The 24,525-nt window shown below is 42.1% G+C and overlaps 2 protein-coding genes across 2 annotated transcripts; one reads left to right on the top strand and one right to left on the bottom strand.

The window, feature by feature from the left end:
* The first annotated feature begins 208 nt into the window (after window positions 1–208).
* Window positions 209–20,591, top strand: arhgef15b (Rho guanine nucleotide exchange factor 15b). The gene is made up of 16 exons (XM_026162096.2): window positions 209–531; window positions 6,514–7,028; window positions 9,211–10,173; window positions 10,270–10,321; window positions 10,692–10,747; window positions 12,198–12,448; window positions 13,749–13,909; window positions 14,101–14,253; window positions 14,414–14,543; window positions 15,904–15,978; window positions 16,293–16,385; window positions 16,469–16,623; window positions 17,267–17,434; window positions 19,015–19,100; window positions 19,190–19,294; window positions 19,603–20,591. Exons 2-16 carry the CDS (start codon window positions 6,617–6,619, stop codon window positions 19,770–19,772), a joined length of 3,030 nt encoding a protein of 1,009 aa, XP_026017881.2. The 5' UTR covers window positions 209–531; window positions 6,514–6,616; the 3' UTR covers window positions 19,773–20,591.
* A 140-nt stretch (window positions 20,592–20,731) lies between these two features.
* Window positions 20,732–22,947, bottom strand: LOC113018759 (uncharacterized). The gene is made up of 4 exons (XM_026162115.2): window positions 22,814–22,947; window positions 22,607–22,724; window positions 22,434–22,522; window positions 20,732–21,385 (listed from the first exon to the last, which is right to left on the bottom strand). Exons 1-4 carry the CDS (start codon window positions 22,835–22,837, stop codon window positions 20,732–20,734), a joined length of 885 nt encoding a protein of 294 aa, XP_026017900.1. The 5' UTR covers window positions 22,838–22,947.
* Window positions 22,948–24,525: the final 1,578 nt, after the last annotated feature.

Genomic DNA, 24,525 nt, shown 5'->3' with positions numbered 1-24,525 from the left:
AAATATTTATTTTTTTGAACCAAGACTGTATATACCCAATATATACATCATATACACACTATATTAATTCGCACAGTTGCTGATTTTGTAGTCATCCCCCACCTTACGTTTTTAAGCCGTAGTTTTATTTTGAAAAACAGTACCGGAAGCTGCAGTTATCTGCTGTTAGCTTGGCAGCAATAGCTCTCGGGGGCAGCTGCACTCCTTCTTTACCTCTCATATTCTGCTGGTAACAAAGGCGAGACAACAAGAGAGGGGTGATGGGTGCTCAGGCAGCAAGCCTGTCAACAATGAACTGAACTGGTTTTGTTTTTATTGGATATTTGTTGCTAACAGCCTGTCTAACTACCGATTTATTTCTTCTCGTGCGCGAGCACAGTTTAAAGTTCATTGATGTAGGCGAGCTGTGGACAGGTTTTTAATCCCGAAGCTTTCGATTTTCTTACAAAACATAAGCAGAGTATGTTGGACTTCGAGCACTAAAGCCGAATGACTGATGATAAACATTCAGACCCGTCTTCAACAACACTGGTGAGTTTCTGTCTGTGTAATTATATTTTATATGGAGATTTTGTCTATATTTGGCATTTTAACAGGTGCACTTTGCTGGATTCCGCGAGCACCTGTTCCTTCTGTGGAATATGTTGGGATACAGTGACAGTGTTAAACTTAACAGTGGTTATTTTAAAGACTGTATTAGCGCAGAGTTTTCTGTGGTTTTATGCTATCTTTTCAGATTATATTTCAGAGACTGTTATGGACTCATAAGTCCATTAAGTGCTCTAGTCTATAAACAGTGATTGTTTTGTATTCACTACATAAGAAGATTGTTTTTCACAGTAAAATCATGCTTCTTTGTAGGATCATCCACATCTGGCGGGTCTTAATGTGGGCATTTTTATATAGCCTATTCATAACCTCATGGTAGTATGCTCTCTCCTCATATCAACCAACTCTGTTTCTTTCGATCTCCATGAGAGCCCACCGCGCTGTTTGTGTGTGTATGTTTTCCTTTCTGGCACACCTTTTCCTGTCTCCTCTTCCTGGCCAACGTGGAGCTTCCATCCACATCACAAGTATTGATGCTGCTGAGGTAGAGAGACTCTCTTAAAGCCCCCATACCCAATTTATATACACACTCAATCCATTAGGCTTCAGACCAGATGGCATAATGTGGACACACACACACACACACACACACACACACACACACACACACACACACACACACACACACACACACACACACACACACAAAACACTGTGCTAATGGACGTCCTCTCTAAAGGCACTTAAGTATTGTTCTCAAGCTGGATTGATTTAAGGGATGACACTATATCTGATATGTATTGGATTTACAGGATAAATACACTGAGTGAAATGAATGAGTGGCCCACTGACCCAGCCTGAGCATCTGTATGGTCCAGCAGACTGGAGCATGCAGCTATTGAGCTAAACAGGTCAACAGAAATGTACACAAAAGAGATGAAATCTGTTGGCCACTGCTTGAAAGAAAGCAATGTCTGGAACGTGACCTTAAAGTGTGTTGTTTTATCTGCAAGTGCATTAGTGTTTTATTTTAACGTCTACACAAGTTCTTTGTGAGCAAACACACCCTCCTGTTAAAGGTTTATAAGTTACTCCTGTGGACGGTGATGATAACTGGAGTGAGATGTGGAAAGACCTGCTTCTACACCCACACGCACACACACACACACTGCTACAGCTCCTGATGGGTTAATGCTTCTAATTCTGAATTATACCTCAACATATTTCTAAGAACTGTAAAGTACTTAAAAACTCAAAAAAACAAAAAACACATAACGTGACACAGAAACATAAGACAAGGATGGGGTTAGGGGGGTGATTGTGGTGTAGCGCTGTTTGATTTACTTTGTTGAAATGTGAGACTCTTGCTTTTCTGTCTCCTTGTTTAAAGCTGTGCATCATTTACATGCCCTCCAAACCTGTCTGACTAGCTGGTGCACTCTTTCAGTAACAACTGTCTACTGGTGTTTGTGTGCGGTTGACTTTAGTCAGATTCTGAGTCAAGGAGCTATTATGGTCACAGTGACTTGTCTGTTTGCATGTGTAAGTATAATAAAGATGACAAATATCTTTAAAATGTGGTTTCCCTGAGACAGAACAGCATATGTATTTCTTACACCAAGCCTTCAATCTTTTATAAAACTGTCGTCAATAGCGGTTTTTGATCGGGGCGACATGGGCGGTTGTGTGGTGGGGGCAGTACCACAGGCATCTCCAAAAGAAGTTGCTCGTACTCGAGCTGCCCCGACATCAGCCAGCGCATTTTGGAGATGGCATAGGCACCGAGCGGTTTTCTGCTGCCCATTTGCGGGGAGGGCGCCCTCCCCAAAGTAAACTTTATTGTCATCTGCGCTACATACAGTCCAGTATATAGAGAGACGAGGCGACGAGGCTCCAGTTACAGCAGTGCAAGTTAACAAACAATAACTATAAGAAGAGTAAGAAAATAAATATACACTTTAGGCATAGGGGTAAAGGGATCAATAACAATTTAAAATGTATAATTTACAGTTTGATGATTTAAAGTCTCACACACAACCCGTCGAAAGGGGAGGGTGTGTAAGGTGTAGGTCTATTAGGTTATGTTGTGGTGATCCTCGGGTTGAGGGATGGGTGTTCATACTGGAGTATAAAATTAAAACCAATGGAAGATGGACAAGAAAAGTTCAAAGCCATCAGGTGCTCAGTTTAGAAAAAAGAGAAAAGAAGATGCAGGTAAGGAGATGTGTGATTGGATAATGGCAGATCATCCTGAAACAATCAGAATCAGAATACTTTATTAATCCCTAAGGAAATTATGTGGGTTACAGTTCCTCCAAGAAGAAATTTTAAAAATAGTAACAGTAACAGACTAAACTCCAAACAATACATTATGTTACAGATTTTACACATTTAAGAAATAGCACTAATATATACAGATCACTCAGTTATAAATATCAAGAATTAACAGAGGTGGTTATAAATAAATATCAAGAAAATTGACATGAATATTACAGAGTGGAAAAGAGCGTGTGTAAAAAGGGTCTAACTATTGCAGTTGTTGGAGCTATTTGTTCTTTATTTTTATTATTTTGAAATTAAAGTTTGTTGTTAGTTCACTTATATTTTGGGGTTTATTTACACGTTTATTTGTAGGTTAATATTTGTTTCAATGTTTTGTTTGTTTGGTGTTTACCTTGTTAAATTAGTAAGAGCTGTAGGACCATTTTGTTTCTATAAATAAAGAGACTGGTATAGGACCAGCATGCACTGGGGTGGGCCTATGGTTTTTTACCAGAGCAGGAGAAGCAGCAGGAAGGAACAAAAAATGGATCTTGTTATTGTTTGCCAAACTGGATGAATGAACCATAAAAACGCAACCTTCAAGTTTGGACCGTGGACTTCTTTTGCCTGCATACAAAATATTATCTCAGTGCAGCTGTGGCTTGTGGACGTTTAATTGTGGGATGTTTGGTTTGTCAAACAAAGGAATTGCCACTACAGCAGTGTTCACAGTGTGTTAGATGGAGGAGTTGTACAGGGAGATGGCAACGGGCAGGAATGATTTCCTGTGTCGGTCAGTGGTGCTTTTTGGTCATCTCAGTCTCTCACCGAACGTGCTCCTGTGACTAGCCAGTACGTCATGGAGTGGGTGGGAGGTATGATCCATGATTGTCCTTCTCTTGGACAACATCTACCTCTCTGACACCACCCTAACAGAGTCCAGCTCCATCCCCACAACATTACTGGCCTTGTGGATCAGTTAATTTCGTCTGTTGGCATCTGTGACCCTCAACCTGCTGCCCCAGCATGCAACAGCATAGAGGATAGCACTGACCTCAACAGAGATACAACAAGATAACATTAATTAGTAGGGATAGTGAAAACTTCTGTGTACGTTTGCTAGCCACTTGGCTATGATAGTAAACAGTTGACACTGATGTAGTTTACTGAATCAGACTGTGTTCAGCACAATATTAATTAGTCATTGTCAATTGTTGATTTGTCCTATTCTCATTGTCCGATGAATTATAATGGCTGTTTGCAAACTATACATACTCTCTCTCTCTCTTTATGTTTATCTGGTTAAATTCAGTATGGTTCCAACAACAGTTTTTACAGTAAAATATGTTTTACATGTATGTACAATCCTTAATATACATATATACACATAAAATATACAAATATTTTAATGTGGGGAAACATTGCTCAGACTTTTGAGATTTCAGAGAGGCCGAGGTGTGTTATCCTGCTGGAAACAGCTATCAGCGGCACACTGTGGTTATAAAGGACATGGTCAGCAACAATCCTCAGGGAGGCTGTGGTGTTTAAACGATGTTCAGTTGGTACTAAGAGGCAAAGTGTGATAAGAAAATAGCTTCACACCATTAACCCACCAGCATCCTTAACTGTTGATGAGACAGGATGGATCCATTCTTTCGTGTAGTTTACACCAAATTCTGACTTTGAGAGCCAAATGTCAAACCAGAAATCAAGAGTCATGAGACCAGACAGCAAACTTCTAATCTTCTACTTTCCAAATTTGGTGAGCCTGTGTGAACCGTAGCCTCAGCTTTCTGTTCTTAGCTGATAGGACCCAATGTGGTTTTCTGCTGCTGCTTCAAGGTTTTATGTGTTGAGCATTCAAAGTTGCTCTTCTGCATACCTTGGTGTGTAACGAGTGCTTGTTGTTGCCTATCAGGTCGAAGCAGCCTGGGCATTCTCCTCTGACATCAATGAGACATTTTCACTCAGAGCACTGCCGCTGAATATTTTCTGTTTTTTCTGACGTTCTCTGTAAACCCTAGAGATGTCTGTGTGGAAAGAGTAGATCAGCAGTTTCTGAAATATTCAGACCAGCCAGTCTGGCACCAATAACCATGCTACATTCATAGCCACTTAGATCGCCTTTCTTCCTCATTCTGATGCTCAGTTTGGCACAGGGCTGCAGATCATCACAACAAGGAGCACTCCAATAATTAGTATAGTAATTATAGTAATTGAATCTCTTTGATAAGACCCTCACTGTGCAGTACAGTCTTCAAGCCTAAGCTGCTCCTGGAAAGCTGCTCCTCGGTAACCCCAGCTAAAGGTTGTGTCTCTTTCCACTTGTAAACTTGGTGGACTGGTGCTTTAATAATCTGCTAATGCGAAAAGTGAATCGTGATCAGCTGTGCTTAAGGTGACTTATGATCAGTTACTCTTTTGGCTTCCATAAATCTTGTTAAAACTTAACAAGTAATCCATATTTGCTCATCTATGAGTCATTTAAGAGACGCTCCTGCTTACAGCACCACATAGACATGGATTTGTCAGCATTTTAAATGCTCGAGAGATTAACCAGCTAATCAAAAGTGTAATCGCAGAGTTAAAACTGTCTAGAAAATCAGAATGCTTGCAGCTACACGCTCAATTTATTCACCAAAACGATATACAAAGCAGTGCAGAAATAACATGTTTTTCAGGATCTCTGTTCTCTTTTCTTCATGACTCAGTGCATGACTAAGCCTGCTTTGATTTGCTATTGCATCAGTTGTCGCGCACACAAACAGGCACATTAAAAAAAAAAAAAAACATATGGTGAGAGGAATATGCAGCGTGGACATTTGGTCACCCAGAATGGAAAGGGACTACCACATTGCTGTCATCACGTTTCTTTTTATAGACACTTTTTAAAAAAGCTCTGGTTTATTCGCTTCATTTGAATGACCAGAGTGCTTTGAATATGGAAACTTCCCCGAGTTCCCTCTAGATTAAAAGATTAGGTCTCTGCAGATTTACTGCAGGCGTGACGTCAGGGTGTATGTGTGAGAGACCAACGTTTTCACAACTGTAAAGTACTCCAGTTAACATCCCTAATTAACTTTTTTAAAAGTTGAGTAATACACGAGTGATGGTGATATTTGTGAAGGGAGGAAAACACAACTGTCGAGGATGTGCTCATTCTCTGAACACAGATGTGTGTGAGGCTTTTAAGCTGACATGTCAACACGGGAGACGGTCGAGTGGTTGTTGATGCATTAATATTAACTATTAATCAAACTGAACTGGTGTAACTTGATCACATGACCTTGGGGGCTCGTTACACAGATACAGCACACAAAAGAAGAAATGCTTTTTGTATTTCTGCATCTGCACTGCTCCTCTGCACAGAAGCTCTTCTATTTATAACAAAAGGCCTTGCGTAGCTGCTACTGCCATCAGGTATGCCCAGTATCCCTGTTCTGAAGCCATTAAAACAGCGAATAAACACTGTGCAGTGCAGGATGTTTCTTTAGGAGCAGCTAAAACACTCTCTACCGTCACCATACAGTTGTTGGAAACTAATGAGCTTATTACAGTGTAAAGTTCATTCTCCTCTGTGGCCTTGCAGAGGGGGGGTTTCTACATAAGAACTCAAAGTCCTACTCAGCGCTGGTATTCACATACCGAGTTACGTAACATCGATTTCCTCTCTGTAAACATTTATTTCTTTTTACTCCTCAGGAGATGATGACACGCTCACATTAACATTCACAAAAGCCTGGCCTTTGATAGGTCAGGGCAGTGAGTGAAGCACATCAGAAGAGACGACGTCCTTCCTGCCACCATGTCCGTCCAGGAACCGCCGACATCCACTTCACCCTTCAAACCCGAGGCCAAGCCAAGGCCGGAGATTCCTCCAAAACCACAATGCAGTTCCCCTACTCTTGGAGAGAGGGACAGCAATGTCAGACGCTCTGGAGGGAAGGTCAAGAGGATTGTGAACCAGTTCAGCAAGCAGGAGTCCACTGAAAGGTTGGAACCGGCCACCAATGGTACTGCAGAAGGCAAGCCAGTTAGACAGTCCAAGAGGCCTCCTACGATAAAGCCCAAACCCCGGGTGAGACTGCAGCTTCAGAAGGAGGCAGAGCAGGCAGCTCCGCCGCTCCCTAAGAAGAGGAGCCGCTTGGCGAAGAAACAGAAGGAGCTTGATGGAGGAGAGGAGGGGGACAGAAGCAGCGTGGAAGGAGGCCGATCAGGTAAAGCTTTGGGAGAAGTATATGGGAGAAATACCTCTATCTTGAGTTTAATTTATTATTTTAATTTGCGTTGATTGGAGTTAAACTGCAGGTTTTGTCACAGATATAAAGATGGTCAGAGTGAAGTAAGGTTAGTGTTTACAAAGAAGCAGAAATGCATTCTTAATGCAGTTTCACATCAAAAGCAAGTGTCACCTGATTTACTAGAAACTAAACGTGTTTAAACCTTTACCTCCAATTAAAAAAAATCTCTTGCAACAGCTGGTCAAAGATCAGATGACAGCAGTAATTGTTTTATCTTATAATTAGGCTAGTTTCACAGACTTAGTGTAGCATAAGATCACACATGAATTATTAGACATTTTGTATGATGCAAAAAGTGTGTGTGTGTGTGTGTGTGTGTGTGTGTGTGTGTGTGTGTGTGTGTGTGTGTGTGTGTGTGTGTGTGTGTGTGTGTGTGTGTGTGTGTGTGTGTGTGTGCGTGCACTTAAAGACCTTGGCATATGAGTGTTAAATGTGTAACGTCAAATGTGCAGCGTAATCAGTGAGCTCTGAGGTGTGGTTGTGTTTGAATGGTCTGTCCCATAAAAGAAGTCAGTCAGCTGATCCTGTGTGTGTGTGTGTGTGTGTGTGTGTGTGTGTGTGTGTGTGTGTGTGTGTGTGTGTGTGTGTGTGTGTGTGTGTGTGTGTGTGCAAAGCAAAAAGTTAGGTGTGCTGTGTTTACTTTCTGTTGGAAAAGACAGAGGGATCCTAGAGGGATCTCTTCCATCTCTATCTCTTTGTTTAAGCTGCAGCGACACTTTTCTTTGGTGTATCATGGTGAAACCCAAAGAAATTAAGTTGCATTGGTACTGATGTGAGATTTGAATTTTCCATTCCAACATACAATATCACTTCCCTTGTTTTGCTTCCTTGTTCAAACAGAAAACATTTAAACATGACCTCACTGAGTCTTTGAGTGAATATAGCTAAAGCATGCAGTCAAGTTTAAAAATAAATATTCCTGTTAGGGCAGGGGAGGGTCAGAATTTATTCCGGCACACTCCAACAACCACAAGTTTTATCTTTTATTGTCAACATTAGTAAAAACAAACAAACAAAAGAACCCCAAAACAGGGATTTCATTCATTTTAAAAGATTAAATAAAATGGATCTAAAGCGAAATGATTCTGTTGCAGCACCAGGGCAAAATCTAAAAATATCACCGTATACAATAAATAAACAACAGAGTTAAAATAGAAATGTCACAGGCACATAGTGAGGATCTTCTACTGTGAGATACTTCAACAGTAATAAAAAAAATTAAAATGAGTTTAAGTTGAAGAAGAGTAGATGTTAAAGAAATGTTTAGGGATAATAAGCTCATTTTAAATTGTTTATATATTTATTGTCTTGCTAGTGATTTGCTAGTGTAAAAATGATTTAAAAAATGGTGATTGGTGAAATTTTATATAACTTGCAACCGGTGCCTCGATTATGTGCTAGTGGCCAATAACCAGTTACAAATCAAATGTGCAGTAAGTGAATCTTTTCTTTTGTGGACGGCTGTTGTGCAGTGTTTTGAGCTGAATCAGTATCTGTGTCGGTGCATCTGATAGTTTTGGGGAGATTCCACTCGTTTAACTCTCAGGAAATAAAGGTGGTCCAACACCACCATCGCTGATGTCACCAGCATGGCAAAGTGCATCAGTGTTCTTAATGGTTTAACTGGAAAGTTACCAAAACTGTCCTTTATTTCCCAGCTTTTTTAGATGCTTACTTGCTGACCCCTTTAACCATCTTTCCAGTTCACCACTCTCTTTCCTCCACCTCCTCCATTTCCTTTTGTCGGTATTGAATTTTCCCCCATGCGATCCTCCAAATGTTTCCATGAATATTTGAAGACGGGTGCTGACTCAACGGTGCAGCATGTGCATGTGAAGCATTTATGGGAAGAGAAGATGGGGGGGAAGGGGAAGCAAAGCTCTTAATGAAAGTGTACCTTTCTGTCTGAGGACACAGGAAGTGGGCAGAAAGCAGCCATTCCCACTCATTAGCTCAGTTTTTTTGTGTGTTTTGTTTTGTTTTTTAAATTGCAAAATAAGGAAGAAACTAAATATTTGAGAAGTTCACTATCATTTTACTTTCTTCCCCTTTTGAAAACATTTCAAAACAATTCATGTGTTTCTTATGTTTTACGCAGAGCCTGATGGAAAGGAGGTTGAGGTTGAGCTTACTGGAGGAGATAAAGTGGAGGCGGAGCACAGTCATCACACGCCTGTCAGCCCGTGCTGCGCCCCGAACTGCAGCTGCATCTGCCACCTCCAGCGGCCTGGCATGAAACTAATATGGGTCCCCGTGAACGTGGAAGATGTTGGGGAGGAGGGTGGAGAGGAGGATGAGGAAGACTGGGAAGATGAGGAAGTAGAGTTTGTGGATGAAGGGGACAGTGAGGCAGAGGACACAGAGGACACTTTTGCGATTGAGGAGGATGAGGCGTTGAAAAAACAAAAAGCAAAGTTCCACGAGTCGTTGAGTGTTTTGATTGCGGACAACCAGAGGAGGCGTTCGGACCCGGGTCCTCACTTCATTCTTGCCTCGCTTGCTATCACTCGCTCCGGGTCTCCCCCCGTTCCCCCAAAACGTATGCAGTCACCGCAAATTCAGCACGGAAGCACCCAAAATGAAGAAGAGAATATTTACGAGGCCACGCTTCCATTGATTTACCCCACTCCTAAAAACAACGCAGTCGAGTGTAAGGAGCTGGATATTCCTCTAATCAAAGTGTGCAAACTAGGCCGTCGGTCCAAACTGACCAACAGTCTGTCAGATCCCACGTCCGAGTTTCAGAAAGAGGGAGAAACCATAGTGACCCCGGACGAAGTTCCGCCTGCTATCCCCCCGAGGATCCCTTTGAACCAGGACAGTCGTAGCCAAACAATACCCAGGGGCGGCATTCCTCTTCCCATGCCCACACCGGAGGAGGGTCACTTGTTGCGACCCTCCTCCCCCAGTGGCTCCGCCACCACTGGACTGAGCCCTCAGCGAGCCCACACCCCACCTCCACACATTTCCCTCCAACCTCAGAGACTCCCACCACCACCACCAAAGGCAGATCCCAGGAGGCTCAGCACTGCCTCAGCACAGTCCCTCACACTGAAAAAAGGTCTGAACGAGGATTCTGTGTGCCTGACATGAGCTGTGAATGATGCATACAGGTAATATCTGTTTAACTAAAAGCAGCCATGTCTTCTTTTACTAGGGGAGGAGAATGGAGGGAAAGAGGAAGAGAAGGAGGACACAAGCGAAGAAAAGTGAGTCAGCATCTTTACCTTTCCATTTTAAAAGGATATGTGTGGAAATATTTTATATTTTCCTCAGATAAAATGACACAAATATATGCAGTATATTTCCAAAGATGCTCCTAAACAAAGGTGCTTTTCCCTCCTGTTTGAGTAAAACCTGCTAAAAAAATACAGTAGGAGGGCTCAAGCTACAAATGGATAAACAGGGTAGAGCGCATTTAGAGAAGAGCTAACACAATGTCTTCATATAAGAAAAATAAAGATTTTCACCTGGATTACCCTTTAAACCAGCCTTTATATTATTGAGAGTATTGACAGATTAATAAGGGGGCATTTGTAAGTTGTTAACCCTTTTCTCCAATGTCATGTCCCCTGACAGGAGGAATTCTATCAGGAGGAAGATTGGGTTTATTTTCGACACTCGTCTGCAGGATGGTAAGGCTGACACTCAAAACAAACAAGCCACAACAAGCCCAGATCTATCAACTGTAACCCTGTTTCCAAAACAAGTCCATAAATGATTCAACTTCTAATAAACATGCCTTTACATTTACAATAATCCGCTCACAGTCCACGCGTCCTTATCGCCACAGGCTAAAGATGGAAAAATTGCCAGCATCAATAAAGGGGCAAATTTCACTTGCTGATTGGTCAGGTCACACCTACAGGCATGTGTGGCTGCGCTGAGCAGGGATTTTGCCATCATACCTGAGAGGATTGCTGGATGATGATTTGGGGCAACACTGTGCTGTTTAGTTTTACTTTTTGCATCAGAAACTGTTAATTAAACAAAAAAATTTTGGACGTAGTTTCGTAGGATATTTGCAGACAGTGAAGCTAAGATTAAAAAAAACATTGGAAATATTGGAAAGTCCAGTTGTTCTGATCGTGTCATTGCCTGGCTGTCTTTGTGTACAGTCGGAATTCACTGCCTGGGTCACATTTGTGAAGGCGCCGCTAACGCTCAACAGCACATGCAGGTTTTGGAGCAACAAACAAATGCCACCTGCATGACGTCAGATTAAGGAAACTCTTTCTTGTCACCTTGTCACATTCTCCACATACTGAAACTCCAATGCTGGTAAAACATGAGTACAGGTGCTAACAGGATATGCCTGCAAAACCTTTCACCCACTAAAAAACAGTCCTGATGAACTGTTGAGTAGCTGAAATCCTGTTAGACATTCATTAGACATGCTTCTGTCCCTACAAAAACCAGATTTTGATATGTAGTTCCAGTTAGACAAGCGTTTGCACTGGATACAGGTTTATGTCATTACTAGTATCTTAAATAGGAAACGCATTTGGTGAATTTTACTATGAGCCATAATGTTTGTCTCCATTTAATCAGTTTTTTTGCACATTATCGTCAGTGTGATTGAATCTGATGATATTCATCTGTATTTTCATCGACTCCATTAAGATGTATTGCATGTTGTCCTAATTCCAAAGTACCTGAGACAGTAGATCATGTACTATATACAGCACTGTCTTATTTGCTCTCACTGAACAAATCACTGATTGTACAAAGTAATTTATTACTTTATTATTTGTCACTCGAATGCATTTTAATGAAAAAGATGCAGTTCTGACATTTTTTTTGGCTTTACCTCGCAGCAGGAAGTGATGCTGCTGGGAAACTCTTCGCCAAAGAGCGACGGTGACAGTGTTGAAGCTAAGGCATGAAAATTGAAGAATAGCCTTAAAGTAGCAATAAAATTCAAGTTAAAAGAAAAGGAAAGCCTAAAACGTAACCAAAAAGTTAAACGAGTAGTTCTTGGTTTACTGATAACTGATTATGCAGGTCCACTGGGAAGCAGAGTGATTGATGTTTATGAATATATGTAGTAATCAGGAAAATGTTTGACTCTTTTCCCTGTTTCAGAACCTCTCTACCAGACGTACCGGGCTTCTGTCATTACAAAAGAGATCCGGCGCCAGACAGTTTGCCGTAACATCAGCAAAACTAGTGCGGACTATGCTATGGACCACCTCGGTCGTCGCCCTGGAAATGGAGGACCGAGGGGCAGCCCGGTGCCCACACCGGTTCAGAGCACTCTGTGGCAGGAACTCCCAAATGTGCGGGACAGCGGGGTGCTGGAGAATCTCAGCTCTGACCAGTGCAAGTACCAGGAGGTGAGGGAGTGGAGGAGAGGAGACGATAATGCATGGCAGAGAGGCTCCATAAAGACAAATCAATAAAGGCTGAAAGGAGAAATCTGAGATGCAGGATCAAGTTTCCCAACTAATAATATAATGCTTTTACACGAATTAGAATCCATTTAGCCACACTGTCTAACTCATTGCTATTACATCATATTGATTCACCCGGTATGACGTTCAGAAAAGCTTTTACAGTTAGTTATAAAGCTGTAGTGCCAGTAACAGAATTTGTAAAGGTAAATAACCTTTGAAGTACTGATACAGGCTTAAATACACCCCTCACTAATATTTAGTGAAATGACAAGCTGCACATTGACTCGACATTTTTGATCGCCATCATCAAGCATCTGGCATCATTCTGGCTGTATATTTGATTACTTCTCTGGGCAGAATTGCTCCATTTAAATTGCTTGCTTTGTGTCATAAATCCGTCTTTTAAGCATAGTCTACATGAGGTCGGGGCATGAAGAATGGCCATGCCAGAGGCGTAATGCTTGTTTGCTTTATCCATCCCAAAATCAGTCTGATGTGTGTTTGGGATCATCCTCTTAAAGCACCCAGCTGTGGCCAAGTTTCAAGTATCTAGCTGTTGATTTGAGGTGAAGTTGAAGAATTTGGAGGTAGCCCTTTTTCCATTATTCGAGCCACTTTATGCAATATACTGGTACCACTGGCAGCAGAGCAGCCGCAGAGCTTGATGCTACCACCACCATGCTTACCATGCTCAACAGCTGATGCAGTGTTCTCAGGTTTAAACTCCTCATCTTTGCTACTCCAAACATTCCTCTTGTCATCGTGGCCAAATAGTTCAGTCTTGGTCTCCGTGTATTATCCATGTATTTGTAAATTTCATTTTGGAGCGGAAACATATTTTTTGGTCGACACCCTCTCAGTTCATGGTGAAACTGGCTTCACTGTGGACAGGATGCTGGTGTTCAGCAGTTTCCAGTTCCTCACAGGCTTGAGCCTTGGTGGTTCCTGGGTGGTTCTTGCTTATCAGTTTCTTCTGATCTGAGGGTGACAGTTTGTGTATTCTTCCAGACGTTTGCTGACACATCCATACAATTGTTTGAAATGATGATCTTGGATTTTAGTTGTTTATAAATAGCTCCCAAGAGCCCTTCACAACCTGTGTAACTCTTCTTATTTAAAAAAAAAATCATATATAAATCATAAATATTTCCTCTATAAACATGAAAACTGCAGTTATCCTGCTTTTTGTGTCATCTTGGTTTCCTTTAATGTGCAGCTTTGTTCACCTTCTTCCTGACAGAGTATGTTTGAGGTCCTGACATCAGAGGCCTCTTACTTGCGATCTCTTCATGTTCTGACTGAACATTTCATGGAGAGCCGGGAGCTGGAAGAGACGATGATCATCAGAGACAGGAAGACCCTCTTCTCCAACATCCTGAGGATCCGTGAAGTCAGCGAGAGGTGAGGGAAAAAAAGGGTGAAGGGAGATAAGGAAAAAACAGAAACTCCAAAGTGATTTATGATGTGAAATGCTGCAAGGTCACTTGTTGAAGATGAAACTGGGACAGGAATGTAAAGCTTGTTCTTTATGGTTCAACAGGCTTGTGCACAGTTTTCTGCAAGTTCTGAAAATTTGTTATCTGACTCAACAGATTCTTGAAAGACTTGGAGGACCGCATATTTCAGGACGTGGTGTTCTCTGACATTTGTGATATAATCAACTACCATGCCCAGCACAACTTCCCCGCCTACATTGACTACGTACGCAACCAGATCTACCAGGAAAAGATGTTCACTGAGCTCATGTAAGCAACCAGAGTTTCACTTGAATCAGGTTCAAACTCTCTGAGAATTTCCGTAGCAACTATGAGAAAAGATTGTAAGTAGTGCAGGCTGGCAGGGTACCAACTGTCTCAACTGGAGACAAAGTCTTACCTTATCTTTACTTTTGTGGTGTATTTACAGGAAGAGCAACCTGCAGTTCAGTGCAGTAATCACTCGTCTCCAAGAGTCGCCTCAGTGCCAGCGGCTGCCCTTCATGTCTTTCTTGCTACTGCCGTTCCAGCGAATAACACGCATCAAAATGCTCATTGAGGTGTGCAGCATCACCCAGTTTTCACTCTCTATGCCTTAGCATATGTCACTGGTCACTTTATTAGGTACACCTGTTCCACTGTTAGTTAACATAAGTTCTGTAATTGCAGCCAATCCCCAACTCTCTGTCAACAGTATTCAGGGCCATTGATCAGTGCTCATGACACATACATATTAATGATCAATTCACTTTGATGAGTGATGAAAGGTTTCTATAGGTTTCTATAGAAATGTCCACATGATCAGAATCATCTTTCTGGGCTTAACTTCAAATATCTAATCAGCCAATCACAGGGAGACAACTCGGTTCAAACAGAACACCAAAGTAGGGAAGAAAGATGATTAGAGCGACTTTGAACGTGGCATGTTTCTTGGTGCCAGACAAGCCTGGTCTGAGTATTTCAGAAACTGCTGATTTTCTGGGATTTTTTCCCCACAAAATAATAACTGAGATAACATCTCAATACAACCAAGGTATGCAGAAGAGCATGTCTGAACACACAAGCAGATGGGCTCCAGCAGCAGAAGACTGCACCAGGTGCCGCTCCTGTCACCTGATAACAGGAAACTAAGGCTACAATTTGTCTGGGCTCAATATTAAACAACAGAAGATGAGAGAAATGTTCCAGGCTTGATAAATCTCAATTTCTGCTGCAACATTCAAAACAACATAAACACAGTTGTATAAATATTTCAGGATTCACAGTCACCAGATGTCAACCAGTAGAGCACCGTTAGGACATGGTGAACCTAGAGATTAACATCATGGATGTGCAGCAGACAAATCTGCAGCAACTATGTGACACTGTCATGTCAACATGGACCAAAATCTCTGAGGAATGTTTCCAGCACCTTGTTGAATCTATGTCACAAGTAACTAAGCCAGGTCTGAAGGCAAACTGGAGTCAAACCTGGTACTAGTGAAGCCCTTACTAACTAGGTGGCATGTGAGTGCATGTTTAGGCCACAGAGTGACAAATTGGTTATTTGCTTCTGCTTCTCTCCTGAGAGGAAAAAGCTCAGCAACTCACAGATGAGTGACAGCCTTTGTAAGCTTTACGTGCTTTACTTAAGTGCCAAACAAAACGCCACAGTACATTGTGCATAGCTGACCCTTCTCTCCTGAGGGTCAGTGAAAGGCAATAGCATGAGTTCATCACGGTGTTCGGATGTGTGGAATGCCCTCATTCCAGCGTAATCTTACACACTCTAGCCTTCGCTGATCCTTTAACCTATAAGCAAACACACAGACTCGCCTCGCCCCAGTTTCACAACCTTGCTTGTGTTTTGGTGGAAAAATGTCTCCTGGTAATGTTGTTTGTCTGTTTGCAGAAATAGAAAGTTGTTGTTTGTTGTTTCAGAACATCCTGAAGAGAACAAAAGAGGGGACGAAAGAGGAGCAGACAGCCTCAAAGGCTTTGGCCTCTGTGTCCAAGGTAAACACGCCTCACTCCTCAACCACCCTTCTGCCTGCAAATGCGGCATATTTGAGTCTAAAGTGTGCCGTATGCTTCTGGAAATTAGATGTCAGCTATTGTCTGAATGAAGGATTTCCTACTGAATCAACTCAGTGAGTCACAGGTGCCATTGAGGGCAGTGGCAGGCTGAGATTAGGTTTATTAAAAGAGCCAGAGGAATAAACTTGATACTCCCAGTGAGACACGGTTTTATACAAGGATGGTTGAGAGGAGGTTTTTTTAAGTGTGAAAATAAAAGGGATCTGCTAAGTGATTTCATCATTTTGTTTCAGATCATTGATGTGTGTAACACAGAGGTGGGAAAGATGAAACAGATGGAGGAGCTGATTCATATCTCTAAGACACTGGAGTTTGACAAGCTCAAGGTAACGGCAGTGTTGATGTTTGTATTCAGCTTATGTGATCTCTTTTATTTTGAAGAGTCGTAAATGCCACCTGTCCTCTTCAGGCCATCCCCATCATCTCCCAGACTCGATATCTGGAGAAAAAGGGAGAGCTCCAGGAAATGTCCAAAGGAGCGACTCTCTTCAACATGAGGGCAAAGTTCACTCCCGTCTACTTCTTCCTGTTCAACGACCTGCTCGTCATCGCTGCCAAAAAGGGGTTAGGTTCAAAAACAAAACTGACACAACATAAAATGCTCTTAATTTGTTGACCCATCTTTGATGCATCATTGATTCGTTCTGCTAGATTCTGATTAGAATTGAAAGCGTACACTGAATTTTTCAGATGTTGTACACATCATGCATTCACAGTCCCTTTACAGCTTAATAAATGCATCTTTCTGCTTCTGTGACAACAGCTACATAAATTTGCTTGATGTCAGTGGATATCAAAGCCTATCTGTAAACTGGAGATATTTACTAGCCTCAGCTTTATGCACTAATTCAGAATTATACATTTTGGTTAATCATTAAACACTGTGAGGGTGGTCTCTGCCTATGCAGCTACCCTTGGAAAAGCCCAGAAACTATTCTAATACTTGCCAAACTATTACATCTTTAATGATATATAGTGAGCTCATTACAGGGGAGGTCGCCGAATGTCGTCTTTATGGGGAAAGAGTTAAATGCGTGTCATCACTCGTTTAAATAACTCCAACTCCCTAAAATTTAAGGGAAGGTGGTGCCAAAGGTGCTAGACGTTAAGAGTATACACAGCATGCGATATACCTGCTTCCTGCTAGACCCGTTTTCCTTCTCATATTTTTCTTGTAATTAGCTTTTGTCTACATTGTCTCAAACAGCGCGGAGCGTTTTGTGGTGCTCGACCATGCCCATCGCTCTCTGGTGCAAGTGCAGCCAATAGAGGAAAGCAGGACCAGTGGGAGCCCCTTCGAACACTGCTTCAATCTCACGCTGCTGGAAAACCACCAGGGACGCCTGTTTGAGCGGCTCATCAAAGCTTCCTCTCAGTGAGTGGTCGCGCGCGCGTGTGTGTGTGTGTGTGTGTGTGTGTGTGTGTGTGTGAACAGCATGTGCTTGACTCTAACATCTGCAGTATCTTGAATGAAAATAAGGGAAAAACTAGACATGAAGTCAAAGTCCAATTCAAGTAGTTCATGCTGTTTACATAGAAGCAGCATGAATCGGGTAATTTGACTCATGTAAAAGAAACATTTAATTTCCTAAAAGGAAAAATTGTAGATGAACTGCGAGTTACTCAAAGGTTATGTGAGATGGAAATGAGAAATTAGATCCACCAAGAAACAGTTCTGGCCTAAAAGTGTAACTAGATTACACTCCTGCCTGGCCACTCCTTGAAAATGTTGCCCTGGATGAACAGCTGTTCTGACTTTCAAAGTAAAAGCTTAACAAGCACAAAGAAAAACATTCACACTACATTAAAAATTAAGTGAAATTATGAACCAAATACAACAAACACATGTGCAAAGTCCTGCCCCCCCTGATTCATGTCTGGGAGCCAGTTTGGAGAGCATACAAGCTGACGTCCTGGATGTTGACAGACTTGCTACAACCGGCTTACAGGGAAGTTAAACATGGAAAAAAAGGATGTTTGTCATTTCAAACAATTTTCATTGTGATGTTTGTTTATTATATGCATGGTTGGCAAGGTATCATGTGTCTTAATTGCCCCTTGAGGATAAATATGGTCTTTTTGACTTTGACTTGATGACAACATGATCTGACGGAAACATTGTTAGGATGTTTTTGCAGGTTATAAAATATCCCCAGTGTTAGGTGATCCAGAGCAATCAAAAACATGTCCAGGATGTGATTGAGGCCAGAGAATCCATAATGCTCTATGCAAAACATTTTCTCTGTTAAACATTTTGAGGATGTGTTGTTGGTGAGTTAGGTGACATAGTTTTCCTCTAACACCATCACAGTAAAATGCAAATATCGGTCACTATGCTAATAGTATAATGTGTGACTCCAGGGAATAAATCCTTCAAATTTAGTACTTAGGCCAAAAACATCTAATGTCGATCCATTCGTGTATCCACTTCTGCTTATCCAACTCGGGGTTGCAGTTAGGCTGAAGCCTGTCTGAGCCGTCATAGGGTGAGAGTTGGAGAGCACCCAGTACAGTGGTTAGCGCTGTACAGCACAGTAAAAAGGTCCCTGGCGTCCTGCGTGTTCGCCTTGTGTCTGTCTGAGTTCTCTCTGGTATTTCCAGCTTCCTCCCACAGTCCAAACACACGCCTGTTTGTGTAACTGGTAGTTTTGGCGACGTATCAAGGTTAAACTCAAGATCTCTTGACCAAACCATTATAAAAGTGATTTGCTAAACTTAAATGAACCTAAATATAATGCTGGGAACATTCTTCAGAGATGTGCCAAAATGCAATGTGAGGATTTTTAGATTCAGAAGACTGTGGGACATGTTGAGCCTCAGAAACGGGTTGCTATGGTTTTCTGTTGACCTCCTCTTCTCCGCAGACCTCGAAGGAGGTGAAAACTCTTCCTACTGTTACATCAGGAATTACACGTCACTGGTATGAGACTAAACTGTGGCCGTCTCCATCAACAGGTCGGACATGGACAGGTGGATGGCAGCTTTCCCCAACACGGCCAACCAAGAGAGAGATGATAAGGAAGTGATTTACGAGGACTGGGGTGAGGACAAGCGCATACAAAATTCACACACACCGAGTGTTATGCGAGTTATGAAAGTTTACAATTTTATATGTGTCTGTGGATGGCAGACTGTCCTCAGGTGCAGTGCGTGGAGCAGTACATCGCCCAGCAAGCCGACGAGCTCAGCCTGGAGCCCACTGAGATCATCAACGTCATCCGCAAAACCAACGAGGGTAAGAGCATCGGGTGGGAAACGTTTATCTTTAGAAAACAAGCTGTGGCAGCTGAAACCGAAACTAATTATTATTATTAACATTTGTTACACAGAAAAAGTTACATGTACTAACATGACTTTGTATCACCTCCCTGGACTCTGCTTGTTTATATGCCTCCATCCTCCAACCCTCGCTTTAGCAGTTTATTTGCTTTGACTTTCTTGCATGAACGACGCAGAAACCGCCAATATCTCCCCCTTCCCTTGTTTGTCCTCTCCCCACTCTCCTCCCCTCTCTTTTTTTTTTTCTCCCTCCCCCCCGAATAGGCTTGTACGAAGGAACCCGCCTGTCGGACGGTCAGAAGGGCTGGTTCCCCGTAGCGAATGTCATCGAGATCACAAACGAACACGTGAGGAGGAGGAACCTCCGGGAGCGCTACAGAGTCATGCAAGCAGCGACTTTGGTTGCAAACAGCAAGACCCGCACGCTTCAGTAGATGTTTACAGTAAATGACGTGGACACTTTTGAGAAAGACAGTTACTCAGGGACTGTGCCACGTGAGCTGCCAGTTTCTAGCAAACAGGAAACGAAAGGTAAAAGCAGAAGGGCGACCACGACGAGACGGCGGACACACACTCGAGCTGCTGCAGCATGTGCTACTTCAGCAGAAGAAACAGAAAGTATGTGACAGCAGAGGATTAGCTTACATATCTCCCTAACTGCAAGGATCCACCTCTTCCTGTTTTCCGTGCAGCCCCACGCCAACACCTCTTCACAGACTGCTGTGCCAAACTCACATGCCAGTCATTCGTGGCATTGTTCAAACGCTCGTACGCTCAGACAGGAGCTGGGTGTTGGCTGGAAACATTTAGTTGTCAATACACAAACAATGCCCTGTTTTTTAGTGCTATGTGACACTTGGTTTGCCGGATTAGAGAACAGAAGGAGTCTTAAAAAAAAAAAACACAAAAACCCCCAAATGCATCTCAGCTGAAAGATGTTAACGTTTTAAAATTTCACTAGAAAACAGACATAAAATCAGGAAGTGCCTTTTAATTGAAAACAGAAGTACACAATTGTGAAGTACGGGGTTTATGCTTTCAGCATGTGCAAACTGTGCTTGAACTTTGTTTTTTATGTTTTTAGTAGTTGTGCTTTTGACTAGCTTGTTAGCTTGTCCACCACTGTGGAGTGGTGCTGTAGCTCCCCCTGCAGGGCATCAGGAAATGGGGTCTGGTCTGTATAGTATGTTGTAAATTACAACAGGGTGATTCTCCTTCAGGACATATTTTAATAAAACCTTTTGTCTTTTTAACTGGCTCTTTGTTTCTCGGTAACGTTTACTGAACATTATAAAGTTCTCGTCTGTCAGAGGAACCTGTGCAAAATCCAAAACTGGGTAAAGTGCAAATACAATGCTCAAACACAAGCGCCGAGAACATAAATATTGAGCAGTCACTGTGTGATATCAACATCCATAAGGCTCAGGAGCACGTCCACGGCATCGCCCTCCAAATCTGAGAGCCTCTGTTCCTTTGCTTCCATAAACCCTTCAAAGACACTCACTTTGCTCTTGATCACTGGGGATGTCTTCAGGGGAACGGCGCTACTTCCTAATGCAAGTGGAGCTTCAGCTTCCTGGTGTGTTTGAGGGCTTGGGCATAGCAGAGGACCGGGAGGAGTGTTTGCTGTTTCATTTCGGTTTTGGGCCTTCAACAAGTCAACATAATTTAGTTTTAATTGACTCGAGAGAGTGTCAGCGACTTCAAGCTCTGCATCTGACCAAACCGTTCCCTCTATCAGTGCACCACGAGCAGGTTTGTACCCCTCCTCACCATCCTTGGCACAAGGATGACTGAGGTTTGAGTCATCGTCCATTTGGTAGTGCAGTTTCAGCAGGTTAGTAACGGCCTGGTCCTCTTCCTGTGTAAGCTGGAGGACAACCTGCCTTGGCTGCACCTGAGGGTGAATGGTTTGTGTTCTCCAAGTGGGGCTACCCAGATCTCTAGTGGGGTGTGGTCCTGATCTGAATGGGTCTGGGCGGTTTGGTGGGGCCAGGCAGGCGGACATGATGGGTCGTGGCGTGTTGAGCTGCAAGCAATCAAATACCTGAGAGAAATGAGATGAAAGAAAGAACAGCTGTGTGTCGCTCCAAAAACAACACATCATTTGTTCCCATTCCTTTTGCACCTTTCACTGAATCAAGTAGTGATAACTCGGACAGGCATCAAATAGTATTTTGGCACCAGGGTGTCCTTAAAAGAGAGGACACCCTGGAAAATTAGCAAGTGGAGCATGAAATAGCAAGAGTCAGGCCTGAAAAAACTATCTACAGCAGATGAACAATATCTGAACCTCGTGTCTTTAAGAATCAGGCGATAAACATCCAACAAAGACATAACACACATCTACTGTTCACTGAAGCATCATCAGAAATGGCCTAAGTGGAAGGCTGGCTGTCAAGAAGCCATTCATAATGAAGAGAAACGGATAAAACGGAAGAACTGCACTGATGGAGGGATGAATCCAATGTGAAACTTTCAGTTCAAATTGTTAATAATGCGAGGAGAGAGGTACGACAATAAGTGTCTACAGCCATTTGTAAAACATGGTGGAAGCCTGTCATGCAGTCGCATCACAATACACCAGCACAAAAACTGACTGAACGACTCAAAGAGCAACTAAAAGAAAACACAATTATCATGAAGCGTTTGATGTGTGCATTTTTCTATGTGGCCTAAATGAACACTGTTATTAAAACGCTGACACACTGGACTCTTTCCTGTAACCACACAGCGATTATGAAATCTGATTTATATGATAAGTTAATTTCCACAGGATGGTACTTCAGTTTGTGGATGCATTGAGTAGAGGACGATGGGTAAACAGAGGTGGAGGCAAAATGTAGTTTACAAAAGACCAACAATATTTTTCAAAGTTATCTGAGAGTGAAGTCTTGATGACAGACTCTGACAGAGCATTTAGTTATACTTAAGCTGTGGTATTGTTGTGTGGGACTCTGGCCCCTGGAAAGCCATACAAGTCTTTATTTGGGCATGCAGGAACTAATCCTTAGAAAATGAATGAGTATGAAAAATGGAGCTTCTCCACAACAGTGTGTTTTGTTGGTGCAATTATGAAATGGTCTCTCACTCACCTTTAACCCACTGAGTCTATTGGGGATCCTCCTGCCACAGCACATGGTGGGGTCAGTGTAGAAGAACTCTGCGGGCGTGGTGGGGTGAGCTGGGGAGAAATCAGGGAGTCCTCTCAGAGGTTGAGCAGCTGGATGAAGCTCCCCTTGAGCCGGTTTAGGTAAAAGTGACTCACCTGTTTGAGCGTTTTCTTGACTGTGGCGTGGGAGGCCTGCGGCCCTGTACAGCGGCAGGAAGGAGGGGTGGTACAGGGTCCTGTTGGACAGAGGGGGCAGGACCGTCTTCCTGGGTGTCTGATGGAGGACGGACGATGAAATCACCACCGCTGACCCGCAGGACCTGCGCATGCAGTCCAAGTGAGCTAAAGAGTGATGTCACTCACCGATAAATGCTCCTCGCTGTTCATGGTGGTTCAGCTGTGTTGCTCGAGAGGTAAGGGTAGCATCTAACTACTAACTACTCATAAACTTGTTTATGCTCCGTTAAAAGAAGTCGGGGTAGCGACACCTGCTGACTGACGTATGAAACGCAGTGTGACTGCATATATGTATTTCCGGTCATGCTCTTATTCATATTTGTAAAAATTAAAATTAAAAAATGATCCGGAGAAAAAAAAAGTCAATGTCTCTAATAAAGTGATTAAATTCACATTTTTAATCAAATGGTACAAGAAACCATGCAGTGCATGACTTACAGCAATTAATCAGGCCGACGTCCTCTTAGATAGTTTAGAGTTCCAAAAAATGTCAGGCTTTTTTGCAATATAAACGCATGAGTCGCTTTATTAGGTTCACAAATGGACCACCCCATGTTGTGTAGCTTCCTGGATTTTATACTTATTGGGCTACATACTTCTTTATTATGAAGGCTATACGGTGCATAAATCAAAATTCACATGTTTTATGTAACTGAAATGTTTAATTATCTGGGCTAAAGAAAATAAAGTTATAGACCATTTCTATGAAACGTGTATACTTACTGCATTTGGTATACACACACACACAGCAGATTACAGGGATGTAACACCAGCATGTGTAAAAACACGGCTTTGATTTTGCTACCCCATTTGATTTCCACGCTATGTTCGGGAAAATTTCTCTAGATCCACACCTGTGCACCCCATCTGCTTCACTTGTGTCAAGCCAGCCTCCAATTCGAGACTTGCAGTCAAGCCAGCCTCCAGTTTGTTTTACGTTCCCCGTGTATTCAAAGTATTACGGGAATGGATGTGGAAACCGGATTTCAAAATAAAAGCCAACTTCGAGTGAATTAACAGATATGTTAAGAACATAATAACATATAATTTAGGCTTTTTTTTTTTTTTACAAACTCTAATGTTAGATCTATATGACACAGCCTTGTACCCTAATTGTGCCCTGTCACTATCAAGGCCATCTTATTTTGGATTTCAAAGTAAAAGCCCTGTGAATCTTCATTTTTGAACTACTCTTTCAATGACTTAATAATGCTCTTAAAAGCAAAAGTCGTATTTCCAAATACTATTTGAACTTTATATCAACACTTTCCAACCACAGTCTTTTTCACAGTGATACCATATCAATATCAAGACATTCTGATTATGCCTTCCAAAATAAATGCCCTTTCAAATTGAGCATATACGACCTACTTTTTTAACGATTTCAAAATGTTCTTAAACAGAATTTTGCTGTTTCCACAGGATAATTTCACTTTAGGTCAACAGTATACAACCTCACGATGTTACCATATCAATATCAAGTCATTCTGATTTTGCTTTTAAAAATAAAAGCATTTTCAAACTGCCCATATCTGACTTGATCCTGGAACAATTTCAAAATGCTCTAAAATGGAAAATTCCTGTTTCCACAGGGTAATTCCACTTTAGATCAACAGTATACAGCCCCACAGTGATACCATATCAATATCAAGACATTCTGATTATGCCTTCCAAAATAAATGCCCTTTCAAATTGAGCATATACGACCTACTTTTTTAACGATTTCAAAATGTTCTTAAACAGAATTTTGCTGTTTCCACAGGATAATTTCACTTTAGGTCAACAGTATACAACCTCACGATGTTACCATATCAATATCAAGTCATTCTGATTTTGCT

The sequence above is a fragment of the Astatotilapia calliptera genome, chromosome 3 (genome assembly GCF_964374335.1).
Source record: "Astatotilapia calliptera chromosome 3, fAstCal68.1, whole genome shotgun sequence".
Lineage (NCBI taxonomy): Eukaryota > Metazoa > Chordata > Actinopteri > Cichliformes > Cichlidae > Astatotilapia > Astatotilapia calliptera.
Note: the sequence above shows the minus strand (reverse complement) of the source record. Positions and strands in the feature narration are given on the sequence as shown.